Below are 26,420 nucleotides of genomic sequence, written 5' to 3' on the forward strand. Positions count from 1 at the left end.
AAACAGAAAATCACTTTTCCATTTAAACTTGGCATTGCTACATGCTTCACTAGTAGAGTACCGGGCATGGAGTCAGGAAGATTCATCTTTCTGAGTTCAAATCGAACTTCACTCATTGACTAGCTGAATGACCTTGGACAAGTCACTTCACCCTGTTTGTTTTTTCATTTATCAAATGAGCTGAAGAAGGAAATGGCAAACCATTCCAGTATCTTTGACAAGAAAACCCCAAATGGGGTCACAAAGAGTTGGACATGACTGAAAAATGACTAAACAATCACAAAAAGGGCAATTTCCAGGACACTATCATCCATTTTACTTTGGCACATTCATCTATTTTATGTCTTGCTTGATGTTGATATTCTGCAGATAACTCAACAAAATTAATTTCAATGGTCCCAGCTTTGGAAGACTCTTCTGTAACTACACAGATCAATGGGAGGCACTTAATCTGAGGAGAACCTTTTAGGTAAGTAACATCTCCTACAACAAAATGATCAGATAATCTTTCTTCTTTGCCTTTCTGTTAATTGTGACTATGATTTACCTCTCCATGTACCCATACTATTTATTATTTTCATTGCATTGTGACCTGAGAAGTTTGCATTTATTATTTCTGCTCTTTTGCACTTGTTTGCAATGTTTTTATGCCTTAATACATGGTCAATTTTTGTTTTTGTCCCTATTTATTTTTTTCCACACATCTATTAACTCTCATTTTTCTAAGATTTCATTCACTTTTCTTACCTCTTTCTTATTTGTTTTTTGGTAGATTAAATTGGTTTGATTTATCTAGTTTGGATAGAGGAAGGTTCAGGTCTTCCACTAGTATAGTTTTTCTATCTATTTCATCCTTGAGTTCCACTAGTTTCTCCTTTAGAAATTTGGATGCTATGCCATTTGGTGCATACATGTTGAGTACAGATATTTCCTCATTGTCTATACTGACTTTTAACAGGAAAGTCTGTTGTTTCACTTTCAAGATATCTTCAAGAGTATACTTATTTCCTGAAGAGAACATTTTATGTTTTTATAGAATTTAATGAAAACCTCTGGGTAGATCTCTGCTGATGTCTTTTTTAGGTTACCACCTCCACTCCTGCCTTTAAATAAAAGTTCAGTCAAAAATGTTTCCATTCTTTTGGGTGTTTTACTCTCTCTTGTCTTGAGTGCCTTAAGATTGTTTCACCAGAACAGATTAATTCCCCATATATTTCATCAGATCTAGTAACTTTTCTTGACAATTTTCTCAAGGCTCATCACTGTTGTCCCAGATACTACAGTGGTAGAGTCCAAATGTGATGATACTACTCTTGTTGATGAGAACTACACACACACATGCACACGCGTACGCACGCACACACACACACACGCATATGTATATATGTAAATATATTACATTACAGCAATACTGGTAGCTCTGTTCCATTTCACACCTATCTGTTGCCTCTCTTCCCCCACCCCCTTCCCACTACAATTTTGCTTATAGATGGCTTGCCCAATGAGCTGGCTTGACCAGGCCAAAGTTGATCTCTCTGTGGATTCATCTTCATTTAAATGCTTTCCTCTGTCTCTCTTTATATGCAGTTTATTTAATTTAGAAATGTGCAAGACAATATGATCTGCCATCTTTCTCTCTTCTCCTCCATAATGTTTTGTGAATCAGCTTATGACCTTAAATTAGTGTTGTTCTTGGCTATCTAGTCTCTTCTCATGACATGGCTCTCAAGGATTTGCCAATTGAGGTAGTTTCTGGGATCTTTTGCTCATTTTCTTGTAGTGACTGCTTTATGCTATTTACACTTCTCTAAAAGAATGGTGATGGGCTCAATTTCTCTGAATAACTAGATTTGTTGGGTCAGAGATATTTTTTTAATCTTTTTTCCCCCTAATTTAATATTGGTTTTGACCTTTGCTTTATCCAGCTGGTGATATGCCAGCCTGAAGACATTAGATTTCTAAAATAAGAAAGATTTTAAAGATAAGGTCAATTTCAATGGGGGAGGGGGGAATTCCCACATCCAGTCAAACACAGAAGATGCAGGAAAGTCAACTAGCAACAAAGGCCTGATGGAAGGGAAGGTAAAAGAGAAACAGTGGTTGAATGTTGTTTAGGGTGGGCAGGGATGTTAGAAAGAGAAAATATGGGAGGTGTAGTCTTTGCTTAGGGTGGGAATTGTGGGTGTTATCTGTGTTACCCATATTTCTTGTGTTATTCACAAGAGGTCAAGAGGAATTCCAGAGGCATCTTAATTGATAAGGGAGGAAAAGACTATGATATGAGTAAAGGGAATATGGTTATTGGAGAAGTTTGTAGTATAAACAAATCTTGGTATTTTGAGTAGAACGCTTATGAGGTGATATAGTTGTGCAGTGTGTGTGTGTGTGTGTGTGTGTGTGTGTGTGTGTGTGTGTGTGTGTGTGTTCACTGGGTAGTGGTAGAAGACCATATTGATGCTACCTCAGGTTCTGTGCTTTATATAAAATAGTTCATAAAATTTAGAACTGGGAAGGGAGTGTGGAGACCAGGTGATCTTAAACTCCTATTTTAAAAATTAAGCAATAAATTTAGTGAGATTGTGATTTTCTTCTCATTGGAGGTCTTTAAGCAGACTGAAGGAATTCTTGTCAAGTGTTACATAATGGACTAGAGGCTGCCAAGGTCCCTTTCAGCTCTAAAATTCTGTGACTTGTCTAAACTTACACAAGTAGCAAGCAACAGAGGAAGCATTTGAATTCTATTGCTCAAAAATCAGTGCTCTTTGTAATATAATAATAAATAAATAAATTCAAATTCCATTTGAGGTTGCTTTGTATTAATTTCTGAGTCACTGACTGAATTTTACTTTTGATTGAAGAGTGAAATTAAACACATCTAAAATGTTTAAAATTTTAATGCTTTTAGTTAATACTGAGATAACTTTAATAATATTGGGAAATAGATTTCAATATCTTTTAAGTAGAATTGAATACTTAAAAAATAAAGTTTAATTTTTTAAATGGAAATTTTGGTTGCTTCATTCATTATACTTAATAAATAAAACAAATTCATTAACCTCAGTTAACTAGTTATTATTTACAGATATTAAAAAAAACCAACCACATGTTCCAAAGGACGCAAAGGGATTCTTGTGTGTAATTACACCAGAAAATATGTAAGGTGTCTCTGGGAGATCAGATCCTATGATCTTGTAAAGTTCGGAAGTGTGGAGGAGAGAAATTTCAAGGCATGCAAAAGGACAAAAAGCACCAGCTTCTTCTTCAAAGTCACCACCATCAACCCCAAAGCCCAGAAAAACAGTCAAGTCATTGGCTCTTGCCTTCAACTGTTTCCTGGTCACATTCCAAAAGGAATTTTCCTTTGATTGACAGCTGATCAATCTCCAGCTTCTTGTCTTGCTTCTTGTAATAATCAATATTCTTTATTATTGTATGTATTATTGTAATAATCAATATTCTTTATTATTGTTCAGAATAAGAGTCTACATTTTTTACTTCAGTATTTCAGTAAAATTAGTGCAAGTTAGCATTTTAAAAATACTCTAGAGACTAAATTTAATACACTAGAAAAAAGATCTACCTTGTTAAGGCTACAAAGGGTGGGACAGATGGCACTTCTTTCCTTCTCTGTCTTTTCTGTGCCCTCTACTAGCCTCTTAGTATTCAATGGACCCTTACTTTCTCATTTCTGCCCCCACCCCACCATCTCCTTCACAAAAAAGTCTTAGTCATCCCTTTCTTCTGATTTATGTCTCCACACAGTTTTTGAAATGTATCTGGTGACAGTATCACAAAAATGAAAACTTCTGAAAATCAGATCACATGTATTCCAGTGTAATATACTCTCAAAAAGCTAAAGTATACTCAAAAAGTATACCAGAAAAAAATTTGATTTGTTTGGTCTAATATAAGGAAAGGATTTTCAGTAATTTTCCAAATTGAAGTGGCTGATTTATAGGATTATATAAAACAGGAAAAAGAAACTATAAAATCTCATTTTAACAAGTACGTTAGTAAAAAATTAAAACTTCAAATTCAACTCTCCCACCTCAAATGAAGCCAAAAAGCCCCTCAAATTAACAAAGGAACTATGATTCCAGTTCAGTAGCTTCTAGTAGTTAAACAATATTAGGAAAAGCAGAAAAAAGTTTTCCTTAGGAAAAAAAAGTCTACAATTCTTAAAAGTTCAGGTCCATTTCAAAATAATGATACAATATTTTGTCAATAATTAAAATAATGTAAGTACATTTATAAGAATCCTTTCAGCAGCAACAGTTGTTCACGCTAACTTTTTCCTGAACTTTTAGCCCCAGAAGGTTAGCATTCAGGAAGCTCAGCTGCTGTCTAACAAACTTAATTAATCAAAAAGTCATTTCCGAGCTGTAACTATGAGTAAAAGCGCTTCAAGTGCGCTAGCAAGCATACAAGTTAATCAAAATGCTAATGCAGTACAAATTAAAGTTGTGATTAACATTTCACAGTAGCTGCTTAAGTGAATTGATCACACAAATGGGTTAAGCATTACTCATTTCCTTCAGCCCCAAACGGGAAAAGGTTTTGCTGGTGGGCGTGAAAAGAGGAAGCTGGAGATAGAAAGATTCTTCATAAGCAGTATCACATCCTTAATAAACCATCAGCAAACTGTCACACAAAAGCTTCTAAGTAAAATCACACTGCATAGGGAAGGGCATGAATTTGGAGGGTGGAAAAAGTCTAGGAAGGTATTTTTCCAGTAAATCTACATGAATACTTGCTTACACCTTTAAATCTGTCTCTTTATACTGGGTTATTTTGTTGCTTCTTGTTTCTATGTTAGGGAATTCTTTCACTTCATGCTTTGGAAATTCTGAAGTAGAATTAAATTAATAGTGGAAAAAGTATTGAACTTGGGAGGCAGGAAATCAGAGTTCAAATCCTGACTCAGATTTCCTAGTTGTGTGACCCTGGTCAAGTCACTCACTTGTTCTGTGCTTCATTTTCCTCTTCTTTGAAAATAGAAAAACTCATGTAGTTTACCCTATTGGCTTGCTTTGAAGAATGCTTTATGGAAATATGAAGCTATTTATTATTAGGTCAACCCTTTCATTTTTCAAACAAGAGAACTGAAACAACTTCCCTAAATCGACATGGCTACACAGCAGGCAGAGCAAGGGCAAGAACATAGGTGTACTGATTTTCTAATCCAGGGCAATTAAATATAAAGTAATTACATGACACTGACTTCCCCAGATACAAATATACAATTATAGGATTAAATAATACCTGATGTAAACTTAGAAAACACATGTTAATGAATTAACATTTTTTTCTTTTTCTTTTATACCCATTCAATGGACTTGAGGGAAAGGAATTCTGTCTTAAAAGATTTATTTAGCAACCCAGCTACTAACTATATCATCCATTCAATCCTAGAAACCAATTAATGCTATAGTGTCTATTTATTTTAATTTAATTCAATAAACATTTATTAAATAGTTGCTTTGAGAGATATAGAGTAATTCTATTTAACTACAGGCATTTAAAAAAAACACTTAGATGGATATTTTAACCACCTTTAACTGTACCAAAACATTTTCTGAAGATACTGAACAAGGGATTTGACCAAGTACTTCTTTTGTTAAGCCTAGAGATACTTGGGACATTTTTCTTGCAAACTGTATTTGATTCTCTAATTCTAAACCTTGTTCATGTAATAGGTCTTGACATCCCTCAACAGATTGGTATCCTATTGAATCTGTGCTTAACCCACTCCTAGATAAGTATTCATAAAAACTAAGGCAGTCCTACTTATATAGTAGTTTTACCTTGGTAACATTAACTATCTCTATGGTTTTAATTATTAGAACTGAAAATTCTTTTCCAATACAAATGCAGGGATAATTATAGCTATATTAATTCTCAATGAAAAAAATGCCAATGAATAGAGACTGATTCTATCTTTGTTTTTCAGAACTAAATATATAGTTCTTGAAAAATTAGCAGAACACTGAAGAATAACAGATAGCTGGTGTTACTGGAAATGTACCAAACTTTTAAATGGGTATTAAATGCTGTCATAAACAGGGATACCAATTTATTATATTTGATATTTTGTTAAGTAAGCTGTAGACATCACAATTAGGGCAGCTTTTAGAAAAAAAAAAAAACCTTTGAGTTCCTCTTAACAAAGTAGCATCAGAGAACAACACTGGCCTGCTTAATATCATCCCAAGAATAAAAATGGGGTCCATTAGAAATCCAAGCTTGTTCAGGTAAAATAGATAGAAAAAGGGCAAAGTAAATATATATATATATATATATATATAATAAAAACTTCTCTCTTAGGATTGATACTGTTTAAGGACTAGGCAATTGGGGTTAAGAGACTTGCCCAGCATCACATGGCTAGGAAGTCTCTGAGGCCACAAACCAATCTCAGAATTTATTTTACTTCTTTAAAATACAAATTATTTGAAAGTAGATTCTTCCTAGATATTGTTTATTATAATAACAATGTCTACATTTATTTAGAGATTTTAAATTTATGAAATGCTTATATTATTTTTCCTGATCTGCATAACAGCTCTATGAAGTAGGTCCCATTATTATCATTCCATTTTATAGATGAGGAAAATTGAGACTAAGATAAATGACCTACCCAGGGTCACACAGCAGGAAAATAGATGAACTTAAGATACTGCCTGACTCCAACTCAAGTGATTACAGAACAGTTTGGGTTAAAAAAAAAAATCTGTTGTAGAAAAAATTGGTTGATTCATGGTGGTGACAAGAATGTATTTAGCTTCTGGTGGCTTAATTTTACAATTGCCAGCACTATACCATTGGCATTTTACCCTCACTGTCTTACCTGACTTCTACAGTACAAATACATTCAAGACTCACAACATTAGAAAAAAAAAGTCATTTATAGATCACTTCAGAACTAAGTTGAAGGACAGCAGAAGAGATTAACCTGTTTTATTTTTTATATTATTGGTCATTTATTATATTTTTATTGTTTAACAGTGCTCCACATGCTCTGAAGATGGCAACTAGAGGGAACAGTAGATGGGTGCTGGACTTGGAGTTAAGAAGGACCTGAGTTCTTATCCAATTTTATCCACTTACCAACTATGTGACCCTGGGAAAGTCATTTAGTTTGGGACACTGTGCATATTTGGTATTTAAGGTTGTTGAACTGAACTCCAATTTTTGGGATTTCTTGAAATTTTCTCTCTTATTTTCAATAGAGAAATAATGATTGTTTAAATTTAGGAATTTCTTGCTCTGGAAAGTGGAGAATGTTATATTTTATTTTACAGAGGAAAAACACCACTTACTTTTATAAAATAATATCCCTAATTCGTGGCCTTGTTGAGTGGCCTTTTAAAAAAATGTTGAATTTTCACAATGACAAACATATATGGATTTACTTTTTGGTTTTTGCATTTATTGGTCAAAGGAAGTTAAACTGAAGGACTGATATAGGCTACCTCTTTTAAACCACTCTTTACAAATCTGTGAGATTAGGTGATTTTCACAAGTTTGCTTGGTAAATTAGTATCAGTAATGTATTTTCAGTCCATTGCCCCACTATTTTTAAAGTCCAGATTTACACATAAAAATGTCAGAAGTGGAGTGTGGATTGTAGTTGGAAAAAATTCATAGTCCTTTCCAAAATTAGCTATGCAGGCCCTCATAGCTCATATATATAACCCATCTCTCTCTGAATCTAATTTGTGAGAGGTGATGCTCCAAAGGTAGCTTTTTAGAACTCAAGGTCATCTTTATGCTACAGTAAACTATGCGAGGCATCAGATCAACTTTGAATTATTTCAGTTTTCTAATCATTCATTCCTTTTTCAATTCAGAGAAGCACTGTAGCTCAAAGTATGTGTGTGTATGTATGTGTGTATATATATATATATATATATATATATAGAGAGAGAGAGAGAGAGAGAGAGTGTGTGTGTGTGTAAGAGAGAAAGCTTAGGCCAGTCACAACTTTGTGGCCCAGCTGGGCCACATCACATCAGTGAACTATAGAGAAGGACTATTGTTGAGGCTTTTTTCTTTAGTATACTAGAACTGAAATTATTTCAGTTCATGTGCCAGGAATGAAAGATACACTTTATTAGCTAATGTAATCAAGAGAACATTTCCAGAGGTGAAGGACTGTGAATTTTAGATTGACTCAACCCTAATTTTACCCTTAACAAGACTAAGATGCTAAATTATGTTTACAGAAAATGGCTAAAATTTCTCAAAATAGCTGATAATGATTAAAAAATGGAAAATAATCATGTGTGAAATATTACGGTATTGTATGCTGATAAGTCTGTGTGAGTGAGTGTGGGCACATGTGTATATGTACAGCTATGGGGCAATGGTCACAAGGCTCTGAATTTGGTGGATTACAGGGACAACTGCTAATAATATTCAAATGTGAAAAAGGAGCAGACAACCCATTCACAATCTCACTGATATAGGATTGGAGGGGTGAGACGGTGTGTAAGAGGTTTGTCCAGGTTGTTTCTGAGTCAGGAAAATCAATAACTGACTTCTTTGTAGATGGTTCTCTTTATCTAGTATGAGGACATCTGCTGAAGTAGAGGTTAGAATTTTTCCATGAAACTAGATTCACACTTGTTAAGGGAAAAATAAGAAAATACTTCTAAGATCTTTAAACTCCCAAGCTTTGCCCACTTCTTTTAGTCCCGGAATCTTTGTTGACTTTATAAACATTAATATATGATCAGTGTAAGATGTTAGTTGGGCCCAGGTAGCAGAGGTTAAATGACTTCCCCAAGGACTTGGAGTGAGTAGCACGGGAGCCAACTTCACAGTTTAATCCTGTCCTCAGACCACAAGGTCATGCCACTGTCCCGTGAAGGTAGTAGTAGCACAACACATTATAACTTTCCACCAGCCTCTATAATTGCTGCCTGAAAAAAAAGCCCTGTTTAAACAAATACTTACAAAAACCACAGCATACATGTGCCTATTAAGAGTTGCAGTGCCTAGTGCTCAGGGTGAAAGATGGTGAGCCAGTCATGGAAAAATTTATCAACTATTTACTTTTCCAAAGTTTTCCATCAGTCACCTGAAAATTTCTTTCCTCTTCCCTGATGATTTATCTTTATCACAAGTTTGTAGGCTAAAGAGTTGTGAGAAGATCAAGGTTTAAAGGCCAGAGCTAGTAGACCTTCCTTTACAGCTTTAACAGTGTAAATATATAGACTATATATATGTAGTTCCGTTAGGCTGAAAAAGCTGGGCAAAAAAAAAAAGGCTTAACATTTAAGACTGTCAATGTTATTGCTCTTTAAATCACTAATGAATGCTCAAGAAGATCCTGTCACTAAGAAAAAACACATAAGAGAAACTAAAAAAATCCCTGACCATTCTTAACTTTCTCCCTTACCATTAGCTTAAAGACTAACCTCTCTCTGAAATCCTCTTGTTCTTTTAAATTTTCCTATAGTTTTTAAGACCTGAGGTAGAGGCCTGATGAAAAAGGAAGGCAAACAAAAGGCATATACAGTGAACATTTAACTTTCCCTTGGTAAAAAATTTAATTCTCTTATATGTGTCTGTACATACTTGTAGGTTTATAAACAAACAAATAATACTTTGAAATTCACCAAAAGATCAATGATTAGGAAAAAAAAAGTACAGGTCCTACATTGTTACCCTACTTCTAAAACTTTAGGATCTTTAATTTTAGTTTTTAAAGAGTAACTAACAAGAAGCAAATCATCTTGAAGACACAGACACAAACCATGAGTTAGTCACAAAGCAATGTCAAAAATATTTATGTCTGCTAGAATCATATTTTGATTTTTTGTTTCCTGGGACTGTTAGTTTAGTAAGGGCTCTTAAAAGATGCATATTAGCATAACAATAATAGATGACAAGTTCATTTTCATGGATTCTTTCCATGTTTTAGAAAAATAATTATTTTATAGTTCCTATATATCAAAAATGATGAAAACATTTCCTTCACCATACTATTATAAATAATAATTCACCAAGTTTGTATAATCTAAGAAACTAGAATTGAAGGCATTAAACTTTTGCTATAAGCAGCTGGTTATGGAGTTCTTAATGGTACTTTGGTATAAATAAATTAAGAAACATTAAATTTAATTTGCAGTTTCACAGAAATCAATTTTTAAGTCTCATCGACTAAAATAATAAAAGTAGTATCTGAGTCTTAAAGAAAAAAACAAATAGATCCTTCTTTGGATGAATCACCTATTTGGCTTTGAATTAATATGCGGAGTCAAAGATGCCCATTTATATTTGTTACATATTTAATTGCAGAAATAACCAGATTTCTCATTTGCGGTTTTATAACTTGGTTTCTGTCTTATTTTTACTTAATTCAGTAAATGTAACCATAACATAGAAATAAAAATTTCAAAAGTAAAGCATATTTTCCCTTAAAAATGACAAATATTGTAACTCCTAAGGAGAAAAAATAAGTATAAAAATTGATTGTCATACCTGACATACTCTGATAGCCTGGTCCAGCACTGTTTTAGTGTCAGTGCCATAATCTGGGCATGGTAACATGGCTCGGCTGAAATGAGCTTGCAGCAGGAGATGTGCTTTTGTGTGGGAATTGTCAAATGAATGAGGATTCACTTCAATGGGGAGATTCCTTGCCAGTTCACTGTTCATCTGATCTTCATTGTGCCTCACTGGCAGATCTGCATATTCTTCAGAATCCTTAAAAACAAAAATGCCAAAATTACACATATGTATATATCTATATATGTAGTTCTTTCATGACCTAAGAATAAAACAGTTCTTCTGCTTCAGACTGTTCACTGAAACAACTTGTGGAAATTAGGCCTACAACCATATTTCTTAGACTTCTGCTTACTTAAAGTAACTGTTTTGAATATCAACAGAGGCGATGATGATATGAAGTCTTTTGGATATGTTTGTGTATTACTAGGCAGCACATAGTTTAAAGAATAATTTAAATAAATGAGAGATGAGGAAAATATTTTGGAGTCACTCCTAACCTGAGAGTTAACCTGGGTTTCATCCTTGTCTTTCAAGTCATAGTGTCAAAGTAAGGCAAAGCAAAGCTTGAAGGTCAATTTATATGAGGTTTGTTAAACTAAGTTGAATGATGTCATCGCATATGAATTATAAGAGCACTATGAAACTGTGAGGTGACAGAAACACAGAAATGACCCTTTCCACAAATTTAAATATACTCTTGGGAGGAAGTCGTACCCCAGACCATTCAACAAAACACCCTATATGAATAACTGTGTATCTGAGGGGTCATTGGTCTTTCAGCTACTAAATGAGGTCATCTTCAACCACCTGACACAGGGGTTCTTCAGTTTTTAGCATTAGTAAGGATGTCTCAGAATAGTGTTTTTAGATATTTGCAATAAAATATGTATGTATATACACATGTAAAACATAAAGAATTAGAGAAGAAAGCAAAAGTTAGTAAAAAAGAAGGTATTTTCCCCCATCCCAGTTCACAGACTCCTTGAAATCTATTTATAGACTTCTGGGTCGGAATCCCTAGCCTGGGACATATTTTCCCCTCCAGTAATTAGATTACTACAGAAATCAGAAAGTTGATAATGTTATCAAAAATATAGTTTAGTGTTTTGTTAATGAGCAAGTTATGTTCTAGAAGAATTTGGCTTCTTTCTCTTAAATATATATTTTTTAGCCCTGGCTACTAGTGTTATGTGAAGATGGAATCTTACTTTTAAAAAAGCAATTATTTGAGATACACCCCATTGCCCTTGATAACTGAGCTATTCTTTACATATAGTTTTAACTAAATCAGTTATTTGTTCTACAATTATCCCCTTTTCTCTGACTTGTTTGATTCTTGTTGACTCTTGGATGTGAAGGAAGTTACTGATGGCACCCCTTAGAGGCTTCATTATATGATATTTAGTACTCTGTACCATTCACTACATCCCTTCCCCTACTCCTCATTTTCTTTTATGCATAACCTCATTCTTTCATGCATGAATTATATATATATATACATTTTCTTGAACCCATAATTTCCACAAAGCATACATTACAAGAACTTAGAAAAAAATCATGTGAAAAATATTTGCGATCTATCCTTATAATGAAATTCAGCATATAAATTAAAAGAAATATTGCTCATTTCAGAAACTTTACTAGAATCATAGAATTTTAGAGGGTATTTTAGGAGGAGGTCTCAGGGATCATCATTCTTCATTTCAGGTAAGAAGAAACTGAGTTTGTAAAAATAATTTCACCGTTAATGTTAGAATTTTTGCAGAGGTAGAAAAGTTTTAAAATGAATTTGGTGAGGTTTTAAAAATTCAATATACATATATATTTTAATACTTGATTTCAATGAAAAGGTAGGCATACGGTAGAAAGGAGATAAATGCTGAGATTCATGGTTCAGTAGTAAGAAAAGAGAGATGTTAAAATCTTTTAAGCATCAAACCTATCTACCATTAATATTAATTAATATACTTTATATATTAATTATATATAATCAATTAAATATATAATTAAATGTACATATAATAAATTAAATAATACAAATATATAATTATATAATATACTTTATACATTAATTAATTAATATACTTTCTTTGAGAATAGTCAAGTCAGAATGAACTAAAATCACAAAAAATAAAATTTATTATATTTTAACAGAGAGGAAATGCCTTGTTAATCATCACCACTTGTGTACTGTTGGACACCTGACTCTTAGAGTAAAGCTCAAAGTCTATACTGAAAAAGAGTAAAGAAAAATGAAGACGATACCATAAGTGATTAAGGTAATAACCATATGCTCTAAATAAGATGTGGATGCTGAAAAAGGGGAAATGGATAACAAAATAGACACAAAGACCATTAATATTTGCCAAGGAAGTTTGCCTTATTTAAATGAATCACCACAAGGAATAACAGAAAAGAGTTCACTCACTAACCATCTGGCTGCCCACATCAGAGAACAAGCCTTGGAGGAATTTCTGCCCTAGAGCCTCATTATTCTGATTTGTGACTGGCTGCACCTTTTCAGGAAAGCTCAGTTTTCTTGAAATGCCTCCCATTTTTGTCTATCTCTTCCACAGACTCCTAAATAGGACTAGAATATCCTGTACTCCTATTCAGTTCTGTATTCATGAATGAAGATCAAACCAATGTTGTTAAAAAAGCCAAAACATTCTAAGGGCACTTAAGAGAAACTGTTTTAAGTGACAACCTGATGGACATTTAGGAATAAACTAGCATCTATATAGTGCTTTTAAGCTTTGCAAAGTGCATTATGAATTATCTCACTGTATTTTCTCAACAGTCTTTGGAGTTAGGTACTATTATTATCTTCACTTTACAGTTGAGGATATTAAGGCAAAAAGAAGTTAAATGACTTGCTCATGGTCACACAGCTAGTCAATGCCTGAAGCCAGATTTGGGTTTAGGACTTCTGACTGACTCCACATTCAACAGAATTCATCCTCATTATGCCATCTAGCTGCCTGAAGGGGAGAATGATGGGATTCTCCTGATGGGAGAATACCACATGCTTGGAAAAACCCAAGGACTTTACTAATATAGTCCCACCACCCCTGCAGAAGTATAAAGATAATATCAATAACTCCTGTTCCACCTGCTTACTTCCCATTTTTTTGGGGGGGAATAATCCATTTGTATTTGTATATGCCTGATATATATACATATATTCTACCCTTTCTATCCATCCATCTATCTATCCATCCATCCACCTATCCACCTATCTTAGAGATATTCTTCATGAAGGTAAGAGAACAGGAAAACTTTACAAATGATTTTCTATGGCAGACAATATTTGCAGGCACAGAACTGACTGAAAGGTCTAGCGAATACAAGATCCAATGTGCTTACAGTGTGACAATAAAAAAGCACTTGATTTTGAAAAAAAATGCTTTATTAATGTAGGCTCCTCAAATAATGGTTTTCTTGCTTATATCTTTTGTTTTTCACAATTAGAACTGTTCCCATGCTTTTTTCAAGAGCTTAGCATATATTCTTGACACACAGTAAACTTTCAATACATTTTTGTTTATTCATCTGTTTGTCAAAATTAATGATTTTACCTCAATCCTAGATAATGATCAATATGAAGATCAAATAGAAAGTACGTTCCCTTTAGTTGGCAGTCTTCTAGATGCTCCTATTTGGAGATGACAGGAAACTGATAATATCAAGCTCCAAAGCAATGTAAAGTCTCCTAAATGAGATCCTTAATCAAGCAAAAGAATTATTGTGAATTCTACACAGGAAAAAAAGTAGACGCAAAATGTTCATTATCTAGACCATGAGTTGGACAGGCAATTTGTAGAGATTATCTGTTTGACTGCCTATCTGTCTTTTAGGAAGAATGAACATCTCTCTTAACTATCTCTTAGAAATAGATATCATCTATCTCTTAGAATGAACACTGAGTTGGACCAAGAACTGAAAAGGAGCAGGGAAGGAAAAATTACAAAGTGCTTTTAATGATCTCATAAATTTTCCCAGAAATAAGGGTCCTTTTCTCTTTAACAATGCCCTTTTGATGATGTTGTACAGTTATAAGTCGCTGAAAACTAAACTCAGTGGAATTAAAATTGATGGTCACTTATGAAGCAATAAAAGATGCACACTAGGACTGAATAGACTGCATATGTTGCCTATGAAGTACTGAACATGGAACATGGATGATACCAGAAAGATGTCTGACCAGATGAGAGGGCGAGTCACTTATATAGGATACTTTAAGGATAACTAGATAACTTCTAAGTATAACATCAAGAAACTGAAAGCACAGTTCATACCATTTGGCTGGACTACTTTAAAGTCTCACAAAAAACTCTGTACCTTCTTTTATGTACTTATGTACTTATTGCATATACATTTATGTCCTCCTTGTATGAATATGTTAGTTATTTGTGAATGTGCTATATCCCTCCTACTGGACTCTAACCTATTTAAGGACAACAAATATCAACCAAAACTTACATCTTTCTCAACACCTAAGACAGCAGTCTGCATATTGTAGACAATAAAAATTAAATAAACTGAATTAACATAACAACTCTTTTAAATTTTAGTTTTTTTAAAGTATTCTACTTATTGCTCAAGTTCCACATAGGACTACCATTTTCTTGGTCTTGACTTTTGTGGTAGTAGTAATTTCTCATCTACTTTAGTGTTTCTCTCTCTTTGGTTCAATTACTCTCTGTATTTATATTGGGGTAGCAGCTGGGAAGTGGACATGACATGTTATATAGGAGTAAAGCTATTGGTAACAATGTGGATCAATCCATATTAGACTACTACAGGCCATCAGATTTTTCATTAGTTAATTAATAGAATTTATCAAGTATGTAATAAGTGCCTAGGGTAAGAAATAAAAATGGGACAGAAGATAGAGAACTTTGCTTTACAAACTTATTGTGGAGATAAAATAATACATGTAACAATCATAAAACATGGAAGTATTTAATAAAATTATGAAGCAGAGGGAGCAGCTAGCTGGCTCAGTGGGTTGAGAGTCAAGCCCAAAGATGGGAGGTCCTAGGTTCAAATCTAGCCTCAGATACTCCCTAGTTGTATGACACTTAATCCCCGTGGCCTACCCTTTATCACTCTTCTGCCTGGAACAAATACACAGTAATGATTTCAAGACAGAAGGTAAGTGTTTAAGAAATTATTTAGCAGAGACAATGAGTGCAATAGGAATTCAGAAAACTCAGATTAATGTGAGTTGAAGTTGTGAAGGAAAGTTCTACAGATGAAGCAGGGCTTGTTCTAGATCTTAAAGGACTGTTAGAAGAGAATTTTAAGATTGGAAAACAGAATAAACAGGCATAGTAGAAAGAGAAGGAGGAGACTAAAATGATTCCAAGCTTGAGGGATTAGGAGAAAGATACTCCCAACAATTAAGAAACTAGGAATATAATTATAAGCTATTCGATTTTTGTTCTAAGATAAAACAAAGGTTAAAAAAAGGGGTAATAATCTGCATAATTTAGGAATTTCTCCAATCTATCCATAAGACTAAACTTCAAAATTATTTGCAGAATGTACTAGCTACTAAAAAGATCTCATTTTTATTTTTAAAATTCAAATATATTTTATTTTTTTCCATTACATGTAATAATAATTTTCAAAATTCTTTCCCCAAAATTGTAAGATCCAAACAGGCTTTCTCGTTCCCTTCTCTCCATCTGCTCAGAGATGGCAAGCAATTTGATCTGAGTCATATACATACATGCACTATCACGCAAAATCCACTTTCATATTGGTCAAAGATCTCAATATTTTAGATAATTCTCCAGTCCATATGAAATAATAAAATTCTATTTGATTTTACTTCCAGTGGTAAAAAAAATCAATAAGCTATGATTAGTTACATAAAATGACATGAGTCAAAAGTTATGTAGGAAATTAGGTTAGGCCTAAAAAGAAAATAAATTGCATATATAGGCCAGTGAGTTCTAACATGGAGCCATAATTAAAACAAAACAAAACAAAACAAAACACAAAGTACCTAACTAAGTAATTTAGAAACTCTTTTCTTCATCCTAAATATGATAAAACTAACCATATTATGTAGATCTGAGCTACCCAAAATATCATTACAATTCTTAGCTTTAGTAAAAAAAGTGAACTTGTTCATAGCTGGAAGTATCATATCATGGAGATGATGTATCTGGTGGTGAGCAAAGGTTAATTTTCAGGGTCAGATAAAATTCTTTGTGGTAGGCAACTTTTTGGAAATTATTTGTAAGTCTATAAATGAAAAAGTAAAATCATAGTGTGGACATTATCCCAACAAATTCATTTGATTGAAGTAGCCAATCCAGCATCCCTGTATTTAATGCATGCTACAGTTTCTCTTGGCTAGTGGCTTTCCAATTCCTTTGACTAAAAGCCATCTAAATCAATTAAATATGATTTTTTTTCCTGTGGCAGTTACAATGCAGCATAACCACAGGGAGTTGGGCAATAATGCTGATAGCAGAGTTCCTATAGCAATTCTAACTTTAGGAAAGATCCATTACTTAAAAAGGGTTTAATATTCAGCTAAAAGTGGTATACTTTCCCAACCTCCCTCACCCCAATTCTGCAACATGACAGGTGGCTTCTATGACCAAATATGAACATCTCATTTGCTTTAAAAACTAAAGGGATGCTGATGGTAAGGCTAGAACCTGTTTTGCATTACTGAGAGTGGACACTGCATGACATAAAGAGAAGAATCCATGATACTGCTTGTAAATCGCTATTGCAGAAAACTGAAAGGTATCTTTAAAATTCAGGAAATTTTAGTTTTATTTTCATTGAAACAAAGCCAAAACCTTTATCATTCATCATAGATTAGATGAATTTTGGTGAAGGTCAACATGAAAATGATGGCATTTACTCTTCTAGTTATGGAGGAAACCTAGAAGATAATTTCATATTACTTTTTCAAGTAAGAGCTGCATATTTGCTTCGATACTTATCAATATAGTACAATCCAGAAGTTCTTGATTTGGTACTGTAAGGGTTAAATTAGGAGTTTGACAAGAGAGCAGCTTTTAACAATTTTTGTTTTAATGAGAATATAATAAAAGGAGGGAAATATAAGAAAGAAGTAGAGAGAAAAATTGCCTAACTAGCTACCTATAATTCCCTATAACTCTTTACATCTGCCTATAACTGTATCAACTGATCAATAACAACCACCTCATAAAGTTCCAACCCAATACAGCCTAACTCCAATCAAGTGTGTCCCAAGATCAGCCCCAATTAAGTCTCCTCCTCAGTCCTTGTGCTGGCCTTTTATGTATTCTTCTGTACATCATTTCTGGTCTCCCTGGTTTCCACTTCCTTTCATTGTGGGCTGGTATATCTTCATACATATCTATGATAAAAAGACCTCCAGGTCCCCCATTAAATTAGAAGAGGAATAAAGAATCCCCTTTTACAGTACTCTAGGAGGTTTTACCTAAAATTTGTCTCCATCTTTTAACATGCTATCTTTTTTCATTGTTAAGATTGGCACCATAGATGCTTTGTGATCATCACACTTTACGGGGCAAAAAAGGTTTAATTTAAATGCTTCATCATGGTATGGAGGGGACCCTCTCCTGAAGGTTATACCAATACCAGAGAAGCCTTAGCAGGTTCTATTAGACCAGAAAGGCTTTAAAATCAGGGCCATTTGGCAGGCTAACTATTTTTTGTACAAGGACCATACTGATAAAGAGATATCCATATCCTCATCTATAGTACACTAAAAGACTATGGAATTCAACAGGTATTCTATTTCATTATTAGCGTTTATAAGATAATATCTAGATTTTTATTTTTTTAAATAGTCTGCTTAAGGCAAATATCAGTTTCTAATCAAAAGCACAACTCCTACTGATTCTAAGGATTAAAAAATACAGGAATTCCCCCTGGAGTGGTAAATGAACGTGGTAGCAGGTTCATTTGTATCTTTTGTTCAAGAAAAGTGATCAAGAAAATTTTTAAATAGTAATTTCTATTTTGGTTTAATTGGGGATATCCTGAAAAGAGTCTGTGTTTTATTCTATAGAAGGTGCTAATGAAAGTTACTTGGGGGGACTTGATCTAGACCAAGTCTGATAGCCTCAAGGATACTGACTCAGCTTCTAAGGCTTCCTGCTTTATAAGACAAAGGATCAAAGAACCATAAATATAAGACTGGAAGAGGCCTTGGAAATGATTTAGTCCAATCCTTTCATTTTGATTTTCAAATAAAGTTATGCTTACAATGCTTCATGTGGAAATTTGTATTTTAAATCATCCAAAAGCATTTATGTTTCTGAAAATATAATTTTAAGCTATAAAAATAAAATAACCTTCTTTAAAATAAAATATTCATCAAACTGATACTATTCATACTTATTTTTATGAATAACTAGTTTTGGTTGATTTTTTCTGAGAATCAAATACTTTCTGTAACTGGGTCACTGAACATTTTGGTTCTCTGAAAGACAATGCTCTCATAATAGGAGAATGCATTCATAATTGTGTATTCTATAAAGAGACCGTCAAATTAAAGATAAAATATTCAGGGTTTTGTATCCCTCTTGAACTATAGATTTGATACTGTGGGCTTTAGACTCCAATCTCCAATCAGACTTCTTTCAAATCCATATTAATTAAATGTTCACAAAGGCAAGTGATTCTGAATGTGATATGGGAAAATGCTCTTTTCAGTGTACCTTAGTTAAAACTAACTGAAATGACTGTGGTAAGACAGTAAGAATGAACCCTTTTTTCCTAGACCTGGTAAAACTTCTTAGAAGAAAAAGTGCACGGGATAAGTTATTTTAATTAAATTCTACAATGCTTTTAAAAATAAAAGTAAAATAACTGAAAAGCATTTAAGTTCCTAGAATGATTAAAAATATTAGTTAGCATTTTATTATATGATTACTTAGTCTAGATGCAGATTAAAAATGAAGACAGACTGAAGACAACTGCTTTTTAATCCTCAATCTCACTGCCAGAATCTCTTGTGAAAACTGTGGTCATTTATTCCTGGAATCTCAAGTCACCATCTTTCTAAGCCCTTTAGAATGTTGCATGTTTGCTTCACTCCTTCAAGGATTTCATTCTGGATTTTTCAGAATATTTATAAAGGAGATATTTCACTGAGGTTAGCTTTTTAGTTCAGAGAAACAGAAAAGAGCCATAGGGTTGACACTGAACAGTACTTGTACCTAGCATTCCAGAAACAAATATATTCATTCTCTCTCTCTCTCTCTCTCTCTCTCTCTCTCTCTCTCTCTCTCTCTGTCTCTCTGTCTGTCTGTCTGTCTCTCTCTCTCTCTCTCTTTCTCTCTCTCTCTCTCTCCCCCCAACCCCCCCTCTGCTTCTTCAACAATGTGACATGCATTTACTTCCAAAACCTTCCTCTAATTTTAAACAACTTCTCTACTTAATTTCCTGTGTGATCGTTGACTGTAAGTGAGGTTCATTTTCTTATCTGCATCATGTAGGTAATTAAAGGAAATTGAGAATAGGGAGTGAAGCTTTTATGCAACTGGGATTGAAGCTGAAAGGAGGGCACCAAGGTCAGCAGAGTCCATTATATTTTTATGTGAGAGGCCGCTATGTCTGCCCTGTCCTTGTTTGTTTAGTGTAGGCTGGACAGACTACTAACTGCAAATCTGTTTCTCTGATTTGCCCAGCTGTCCTGGAATAAAGACATCTTCTACTGCAAATGTTAAATGACAGTGATTGACAACCCTATGATGAACTCTGCTTGTAACCCCCTGCTACTGTTTTTAGATTGCACAAGAAAAGACAGAATAAAGAAACATCCTTCATAATCACATCAAATGGGCCCTGCTGTTCACTCAGTATTTTTCATTTTCATTTTCCTTTTCATTACAAACCTCAATCTGTTCTGCAAATGCCATGAACTTAGCTACCCCATGTAAAGTCCAGAAATGTGTATTACTCTGTTTTGTTTGCATACTATACTTATTTTAGTTAGTAGTGAGTGATTCAGGCTCTCACATAATGCTTTAGTCAAATCCTCACATCATACAACTTTATAGCAACTACTTGCTCATACAGGCAAATACAGAATAAGAGTGAAATTTCTTTCAGTGTTTTGCTGACAATTGGGTAGAGGTGAGGCTGCAAGAGATTTCATTCCATATGACTTTTTTTTTTAAGACCCATAGTAAAACAACTTTGCCCATTATCCTACTTAGTGGATGCTTATACTTTTATCTCCTGCCTTTGCCTATTCCTTCTAGAAAAGTTACTGTCAGACTAATTGTTAACTAGATATCAGAATCTGTCTTTCTATTACATAAGCTGAATAAAATATAGCATTTTTCCACAAGTAAACTTAATCTGAAATTAAGAGCCAACATGAATTTATACTGTCTCAGAAAATATTACATAACAGTAAAACTAGTACTTTTATGTAGCTGCACACCCCACTGCCTCCATTTAACTTACTAAATAGCAGATAAGAGGGCACTTGTGCAGCAGAGGCTGTAGCCTGATCAATGTGAGAGACTAAAGAAGCTTTATGCTTTAACTTAATTTCTGTCATGGGAAAAGTAAAACTTATAAAGTTAATGAGTTCTAGACTTTAAGTAGCACTTGATTAATTTGTAACATACTGAGGCGTTAAAACAAACCAAAATTAGTTTCTCACATTCCAGTGCCTTCTTTTGGCCACTGAAGCTTTATTGAACGCAGTTCAGTAAATTTCCCTGCTAGGGTCCATTTTAATTTCACTGATTTTTCACTATTCTTTACCTAGATATTACATATATCACTTTTATAATAACATCTGAAAAACATTCCAACATTTGATATACTATGTCCAGGAAAACCAAAGGGCAAAAAAGAAAAAAAGAAAATGTATTATATATTCCTTTTTTTTCCTTTTGTATTACCTCAAGGTAAATTAATGCCTTATATTCAATCATTAACATTTTCCTAAGGGAGCAACTAGGAAGAGGAAGATGGAAAAATTTTTAATTGAACCTATCCAAATTCCCAATTAGCTCTGTTTACAATATGTAATAATTAGCAGTTCTCTTAAAGGTATTTATTAGATAAAAGAAATTGTCTAATTCCATATAGAATTCCTACATGAAAGTATAATAATAGAAAAAATCATCATATACTGTAGTTATCTAGCATTTATAGCCAACCTGTAAATTAAGGTTTAATTTAATTCACAGTTTCAAGGTAAATTATGAATGAACTTAATAAGATTCTAGGTAAAAATAATAGAAATGAGAAAGGTGCCTTATGTTGTTAAATAGCGTTTGCTTCAAAATGAACAATAAAAATTCTAATTACTTGAATATTAACGTCTCATTTAAAATGTGTCCATAATATCATTTATCAAAACAAAAGGCTCAAACAATGTTATGATGTAGAGATGACAAAATATTTTAAAATGACAGATATAATGTCAATTTCTTAGAACATTGATGGGTATTTGATTTTTATAACTTATATTTGTGGGTGTGTGCATGATTTATAAGAATATCTCAAACTTATAGAGATACATTTGGCCTGTAGCAAAATTTAGGCATGTGCAGATTTATGTGCCCAAAACAAATATAAGCATGAGGAAACGCCTTTTCCCCCCTTTGTGAGAATTGACCACATGGCTGACAGCTGGATTTTAGGGGATCTTGCAATAGTAGGTACCACTAGGGCTGTTGTACTTAAAATAATTTCAGTGATAACAATTCCATCAGAAACTCCTATTTTCCAGGATTTATAGCTAAGACCTTAAAAAATTGCTCTTTGATGAAACTTGGGGGGGAAAAAGGCCTTGCTTTTGAAGGATGTAATGAAAATGTTTTGCAGTTTAAAAAATGTTTAGATTTTTTTAATAAGAATCTTAGGATTAAACAACTGAATACTAAAAGTAACAGTGATATTTGTGTCAATTTATATAATAATCGTTTAAGGTTAAATATCATAACTCTTCACAACTTTTGAGAGCTTGATAAAACCTTTTTTTATGACTTTGCTAAAGTTCATATAACTTTATTTTCTCATTGGAAATATTCCTTCACTTTCTTTTTGGCATTCCTGGAGGTCAAACAACTAAAAAAAATTATCTGAGATTTAAAAATGAAAACTAGCCAAAACCCCCTTTGATATTAAAATATACCTGTAAAAATTATTTCACATAACAACTATTTCCTGAGTATCTATTGTATAGACAGGGTCATTCTAAGTGCTCTGAGTGGTTGAAAAGTAGAACATGCAGAACTTTCTCCTCAGGGAAGTTAGCAATTTCATCTATAAAATGGGAATAATGAGAGCATCTACTTCCTAAGAATTGCTGTAAGGATCAAATGAAATAATATTGTAAAATGATTAGCACAATGTCTGGCACACAGTTAAGTGCTACCTAAATGTCAGCAATGATGCTGATGCTAAGGAATATATAAGTCAAAGTTAAATAACAAATTAGTAAGGAAATTTTGATGCAAAACAGCCCAATATTTGTCATGTAGCAATATATGATTTACTGATTTACTGTCAAATCAACAGCCAAGGCATAAGTGTTATGTGCGGAATGGTCAGTAAAGGGTTCATTGAAGAAGTCAGACTCAGATCGGGTCCTTAAGTATGGTTTACACTGCCAAAGAAGCTGCATGGAAGGCATTTCATATAGGGGAGGAGGGAGGCATTATGAAAAAAAGAAATGCAGATGGCATGCTGGGTTGACTAGGTAGCATTTATTTAGGTAATAGTACAAGACTGAAAAGGTAGGATTGGGCTTTACTGTGGGGATACTTGAATGGCTGACTGAGTTCAGACTATAGTTTTTTGAGAAAATGAAAGTGTTATTTTAAGAAAATTATTTTTGCTATAGAGTATAGAATGGACATGGGGAGGAAGGGATTGAAGACTGGGAGACCCATTAAGAAATACTGCCTAACTCAGATTTGAGGTGATAATAACTTTTACTCTGATGGCAGCAGTGGAAATAAAAGGATGTGGGAAGCACAAGGAAAAAAGATGTGAGGCCCTGGTTACTGACAAGATGTGAAAGTATGTGTCTGGAATGGGGAGGATGAACAGAAGGAAATTGTCTCAGGACTGCAAAATTTAGTGCCTGAACCGGTAACAGAAATCAGAAAGTAAGGCAAGAGTGTCCAGTTTAGTTGAAATAAAAAAAAATACTAACCCCCCCACCCTCCAAAAACAAAACCAATCAAAGATTAACTCTTTATAATGTGTCATAGTTATATAAGACTCCAATGAACCCCTAGGACATAGCAGGTAGTTAATAGAGTTTACTAAATTGCTCACGTAATAACAGAATCTTAGGAGTGGAATGTAACTCAAGAAGTCATATCTATCTTTTTAAGACTTTGCAAATGCTTTTACCTTTTTCTGAAATGTCACTCAATATCTGCTACCTCCTTCTATGATTGACCCTAACTGACCTTGTTTACTTCTCTATTAAGATCTGGCCCCTCTTGTCACACTTCAGTATTCAGTATATATGGCATTGTATTTATTTGTTCTTCTTGATATATTGTTTAGCAAACATCTCAGTACATTTTCTATTATCTGCTTCATGTGTACAATATGATCTCAAATTTTTGCCTTTTGAAGGCATTATTGCATTTCTTTATTTCATGACTTATTACACTCTATACACAATATGAACAATAAATATTATGGGCTAAGTAAGATATAGTTTGAGCTATATACTGTAAGAGTTTTCACTTATAAACCATAAAATATGAACTAAAGATATTTTACTTCAGTAGCTTATGCTATTATGCCCACCCCTTTCACAAAAAAGGAAATTGAATTATAGAGGGTAAAAGGACTTTCTTTCAACTATAAAACGTTAATAGTAGTTGTGGTTACTATTTAGAATATTTAATTTTTCATGCTCTGCTGGGCCTACTAAACTATATGATATAATATGATAGCTGCTAACCAAAGGAAGAGGAAAAAGGTATATATACATAAATATATATATATATATATATATATATATATATTTATAGCAACTCCTTTTTGTTGTTGTGGCAAAGAGATAGAAACTAAGTGTGTTCATCATTGGGAAATGGCTAAAGAAATCATGGCATATGCAATAGAATACTAATATGTTATTAAAAAACAAAGAGAGAGTTTCAGAGAAGCCTAGAAAGGCTTTTATGCACTGATAAAGAGTGAAATGAATGGAATCAGAATAATAATGGATAACATTTCTATAAATCTTACTGTATGCTAGGCATTATGTTAAGGACGTTACAATTATCATCTTATTTGTTCCTCATAATAACTTTGGGAGGTAGGTACTATTATCTTCATTTTACAGATGAGGAAACTGAGATAAACAGTGGTTAAATAGTTTGCTCTGTGTCAGATCGATAGTAAGTGTCTGAAGATGGCTTTGACCTAAGTTTCCTGAGTCCAGGCCTAGTATTCTATCCACTATTGCACCATTCTATCTGTTGTATCATCTAACTGACCCTATATCAGTGAAGGAAAACCTTTTAGCCACTGGGTGCCCAAACTGCAACCTTTGCACTGCATGTGAGCCCCCGCTCCCCCTTACCTCAGATGAGGGAGGAAGCTCCCATTGGACTGCTAGACAGAGAGGGATGAGGGAGATTTGAGAATATAGGTTTGCCAATGTGGGTCTATACCATAACATAAATATTGTAATAAATGAAAAATTCTGAAAAAGCATAAATAATTTTGATCAACACAATGACCAACCATGATCAATGATGAACAATGCTACCTATCTCATGAAAGTGAAGAGACAGATCAATATGAAGGATGAGAAATATTTATGGATGTGGTCAGTGTAGGGATTTTTTTGCTTAACTGTTTCTTTGTTTTGAGATTTTTCTATTTCACTCTCTAACCCTTCTCATCTTGGTGTGGAGAAGGAAAAGAGAAAAAAATTCTAGATGACTAAAAATTATTTAAAATAAACATTTAAAATAATGCATGGCCAAAAAGAAACACTATATTCCTGAAGATTAGCTATTCAAGAGCAATGGATCTTTAAGCAGTGCTATTATAATTATTACTCATCAAAACAAAAATCTAAGGCAATTCCAAAGAACTTATGATGAAAAATGTTTATCTCCAGAGAGAGAACCGATAAACTCTGAGTAAAGATCAAAGCATTCTTTTTTTACTTTTTCTTGCTCTTTTTAGGGTATTGTATTTTTTTTTTATCATGGCTAATACAGAAATATTTTACATGATTTTATATTATAATTGATTTAATATTGGTTGCTTTCTCAATGGGTGGGGAAGGGATTAGAAGGGCAGACAAAACTTTACCAGAGGCAAATTACTGAAAATTATATATAGTTGAATGAATTTTATTAACCAAAAAAGTAGAAATCAATCTATCACTTTAAACAACAACAATAAAATGCTTAAGAAACAATGTTTGAAAACTAAAGGACTGACAGGTTATCAGTATAGTTCTTCCTCAGCTGTGACAAGAAAATTTCCTTAAGTTTTCATATAGCTAGCTATTCAAAGCAAAGTTTCTAAGAAGAGTTGGGGAAAGCTAATTACTAGAAACTGGGTTACTGGTTGGAAAGGGAGAAGAACATTTATTTAAGTTTCTACTATTTGTCAGGTACTCTGCAAAGAAAATCTCTGATGCTGGATTTGGACTCAAGGCCTAGCACTCTAGCCACTGGCACGATCAGCTGCATCTAATATAAAGAAAGTAGTTTTGGGGCAGTTTTATTACCAGTCTTTCACTGAGATTCTATCCCATGAGTGAGCCACTTCTTAGGATTAAAATTCTATAATTAATTACTCCTAAATTGTGTCTCCAGCTTTTGATCCCTTTCCCCTCTTAAATGCTTAGGAAAGAGGAAAGAAGATGCTTAAATTCTTCCAAGTCTCCTAGCTCTTGC

General features: G+C 33.5%; 1 protein-coding gene across 1 annotated transcript in view; it reads right to left on the reverse strand.

Annotated features, from left to right (window-relative positions):
* Positions 1–26,420, reverse strand: part of ASCC3 (activating signal cointegrator 1 complex subunit 3) — a 411,239-nt gene that overhangs the window by 18,078 nt on the left and 366,741 nt on the right. The window contains exon 37 of the mRNA XM_056818622.1: positions 10,489–10,713. Coding sequence (XP_056674600.1) covers positions 10,489–10,713 — 225 coding nt within the window. The remainder of the gene's footprint in view (positions 1–10,488; positions 10,714–26,420) is intronic.

This window comes from Monodelphis domestica, chromosome 2 (assembly GCF_027887165.1).
Source record: "Monodelphis domestica isolate mMonDom1 chromosome 2, mMonDom1.pri, whole genome shotgun sequence".
Taxonomy (NCBI): Eukaryota; Metazoa; Chordata; class Mammalia; order Didelphimorphia; family Didelphidae; genus Monodelphis; species Monodelphis domestica.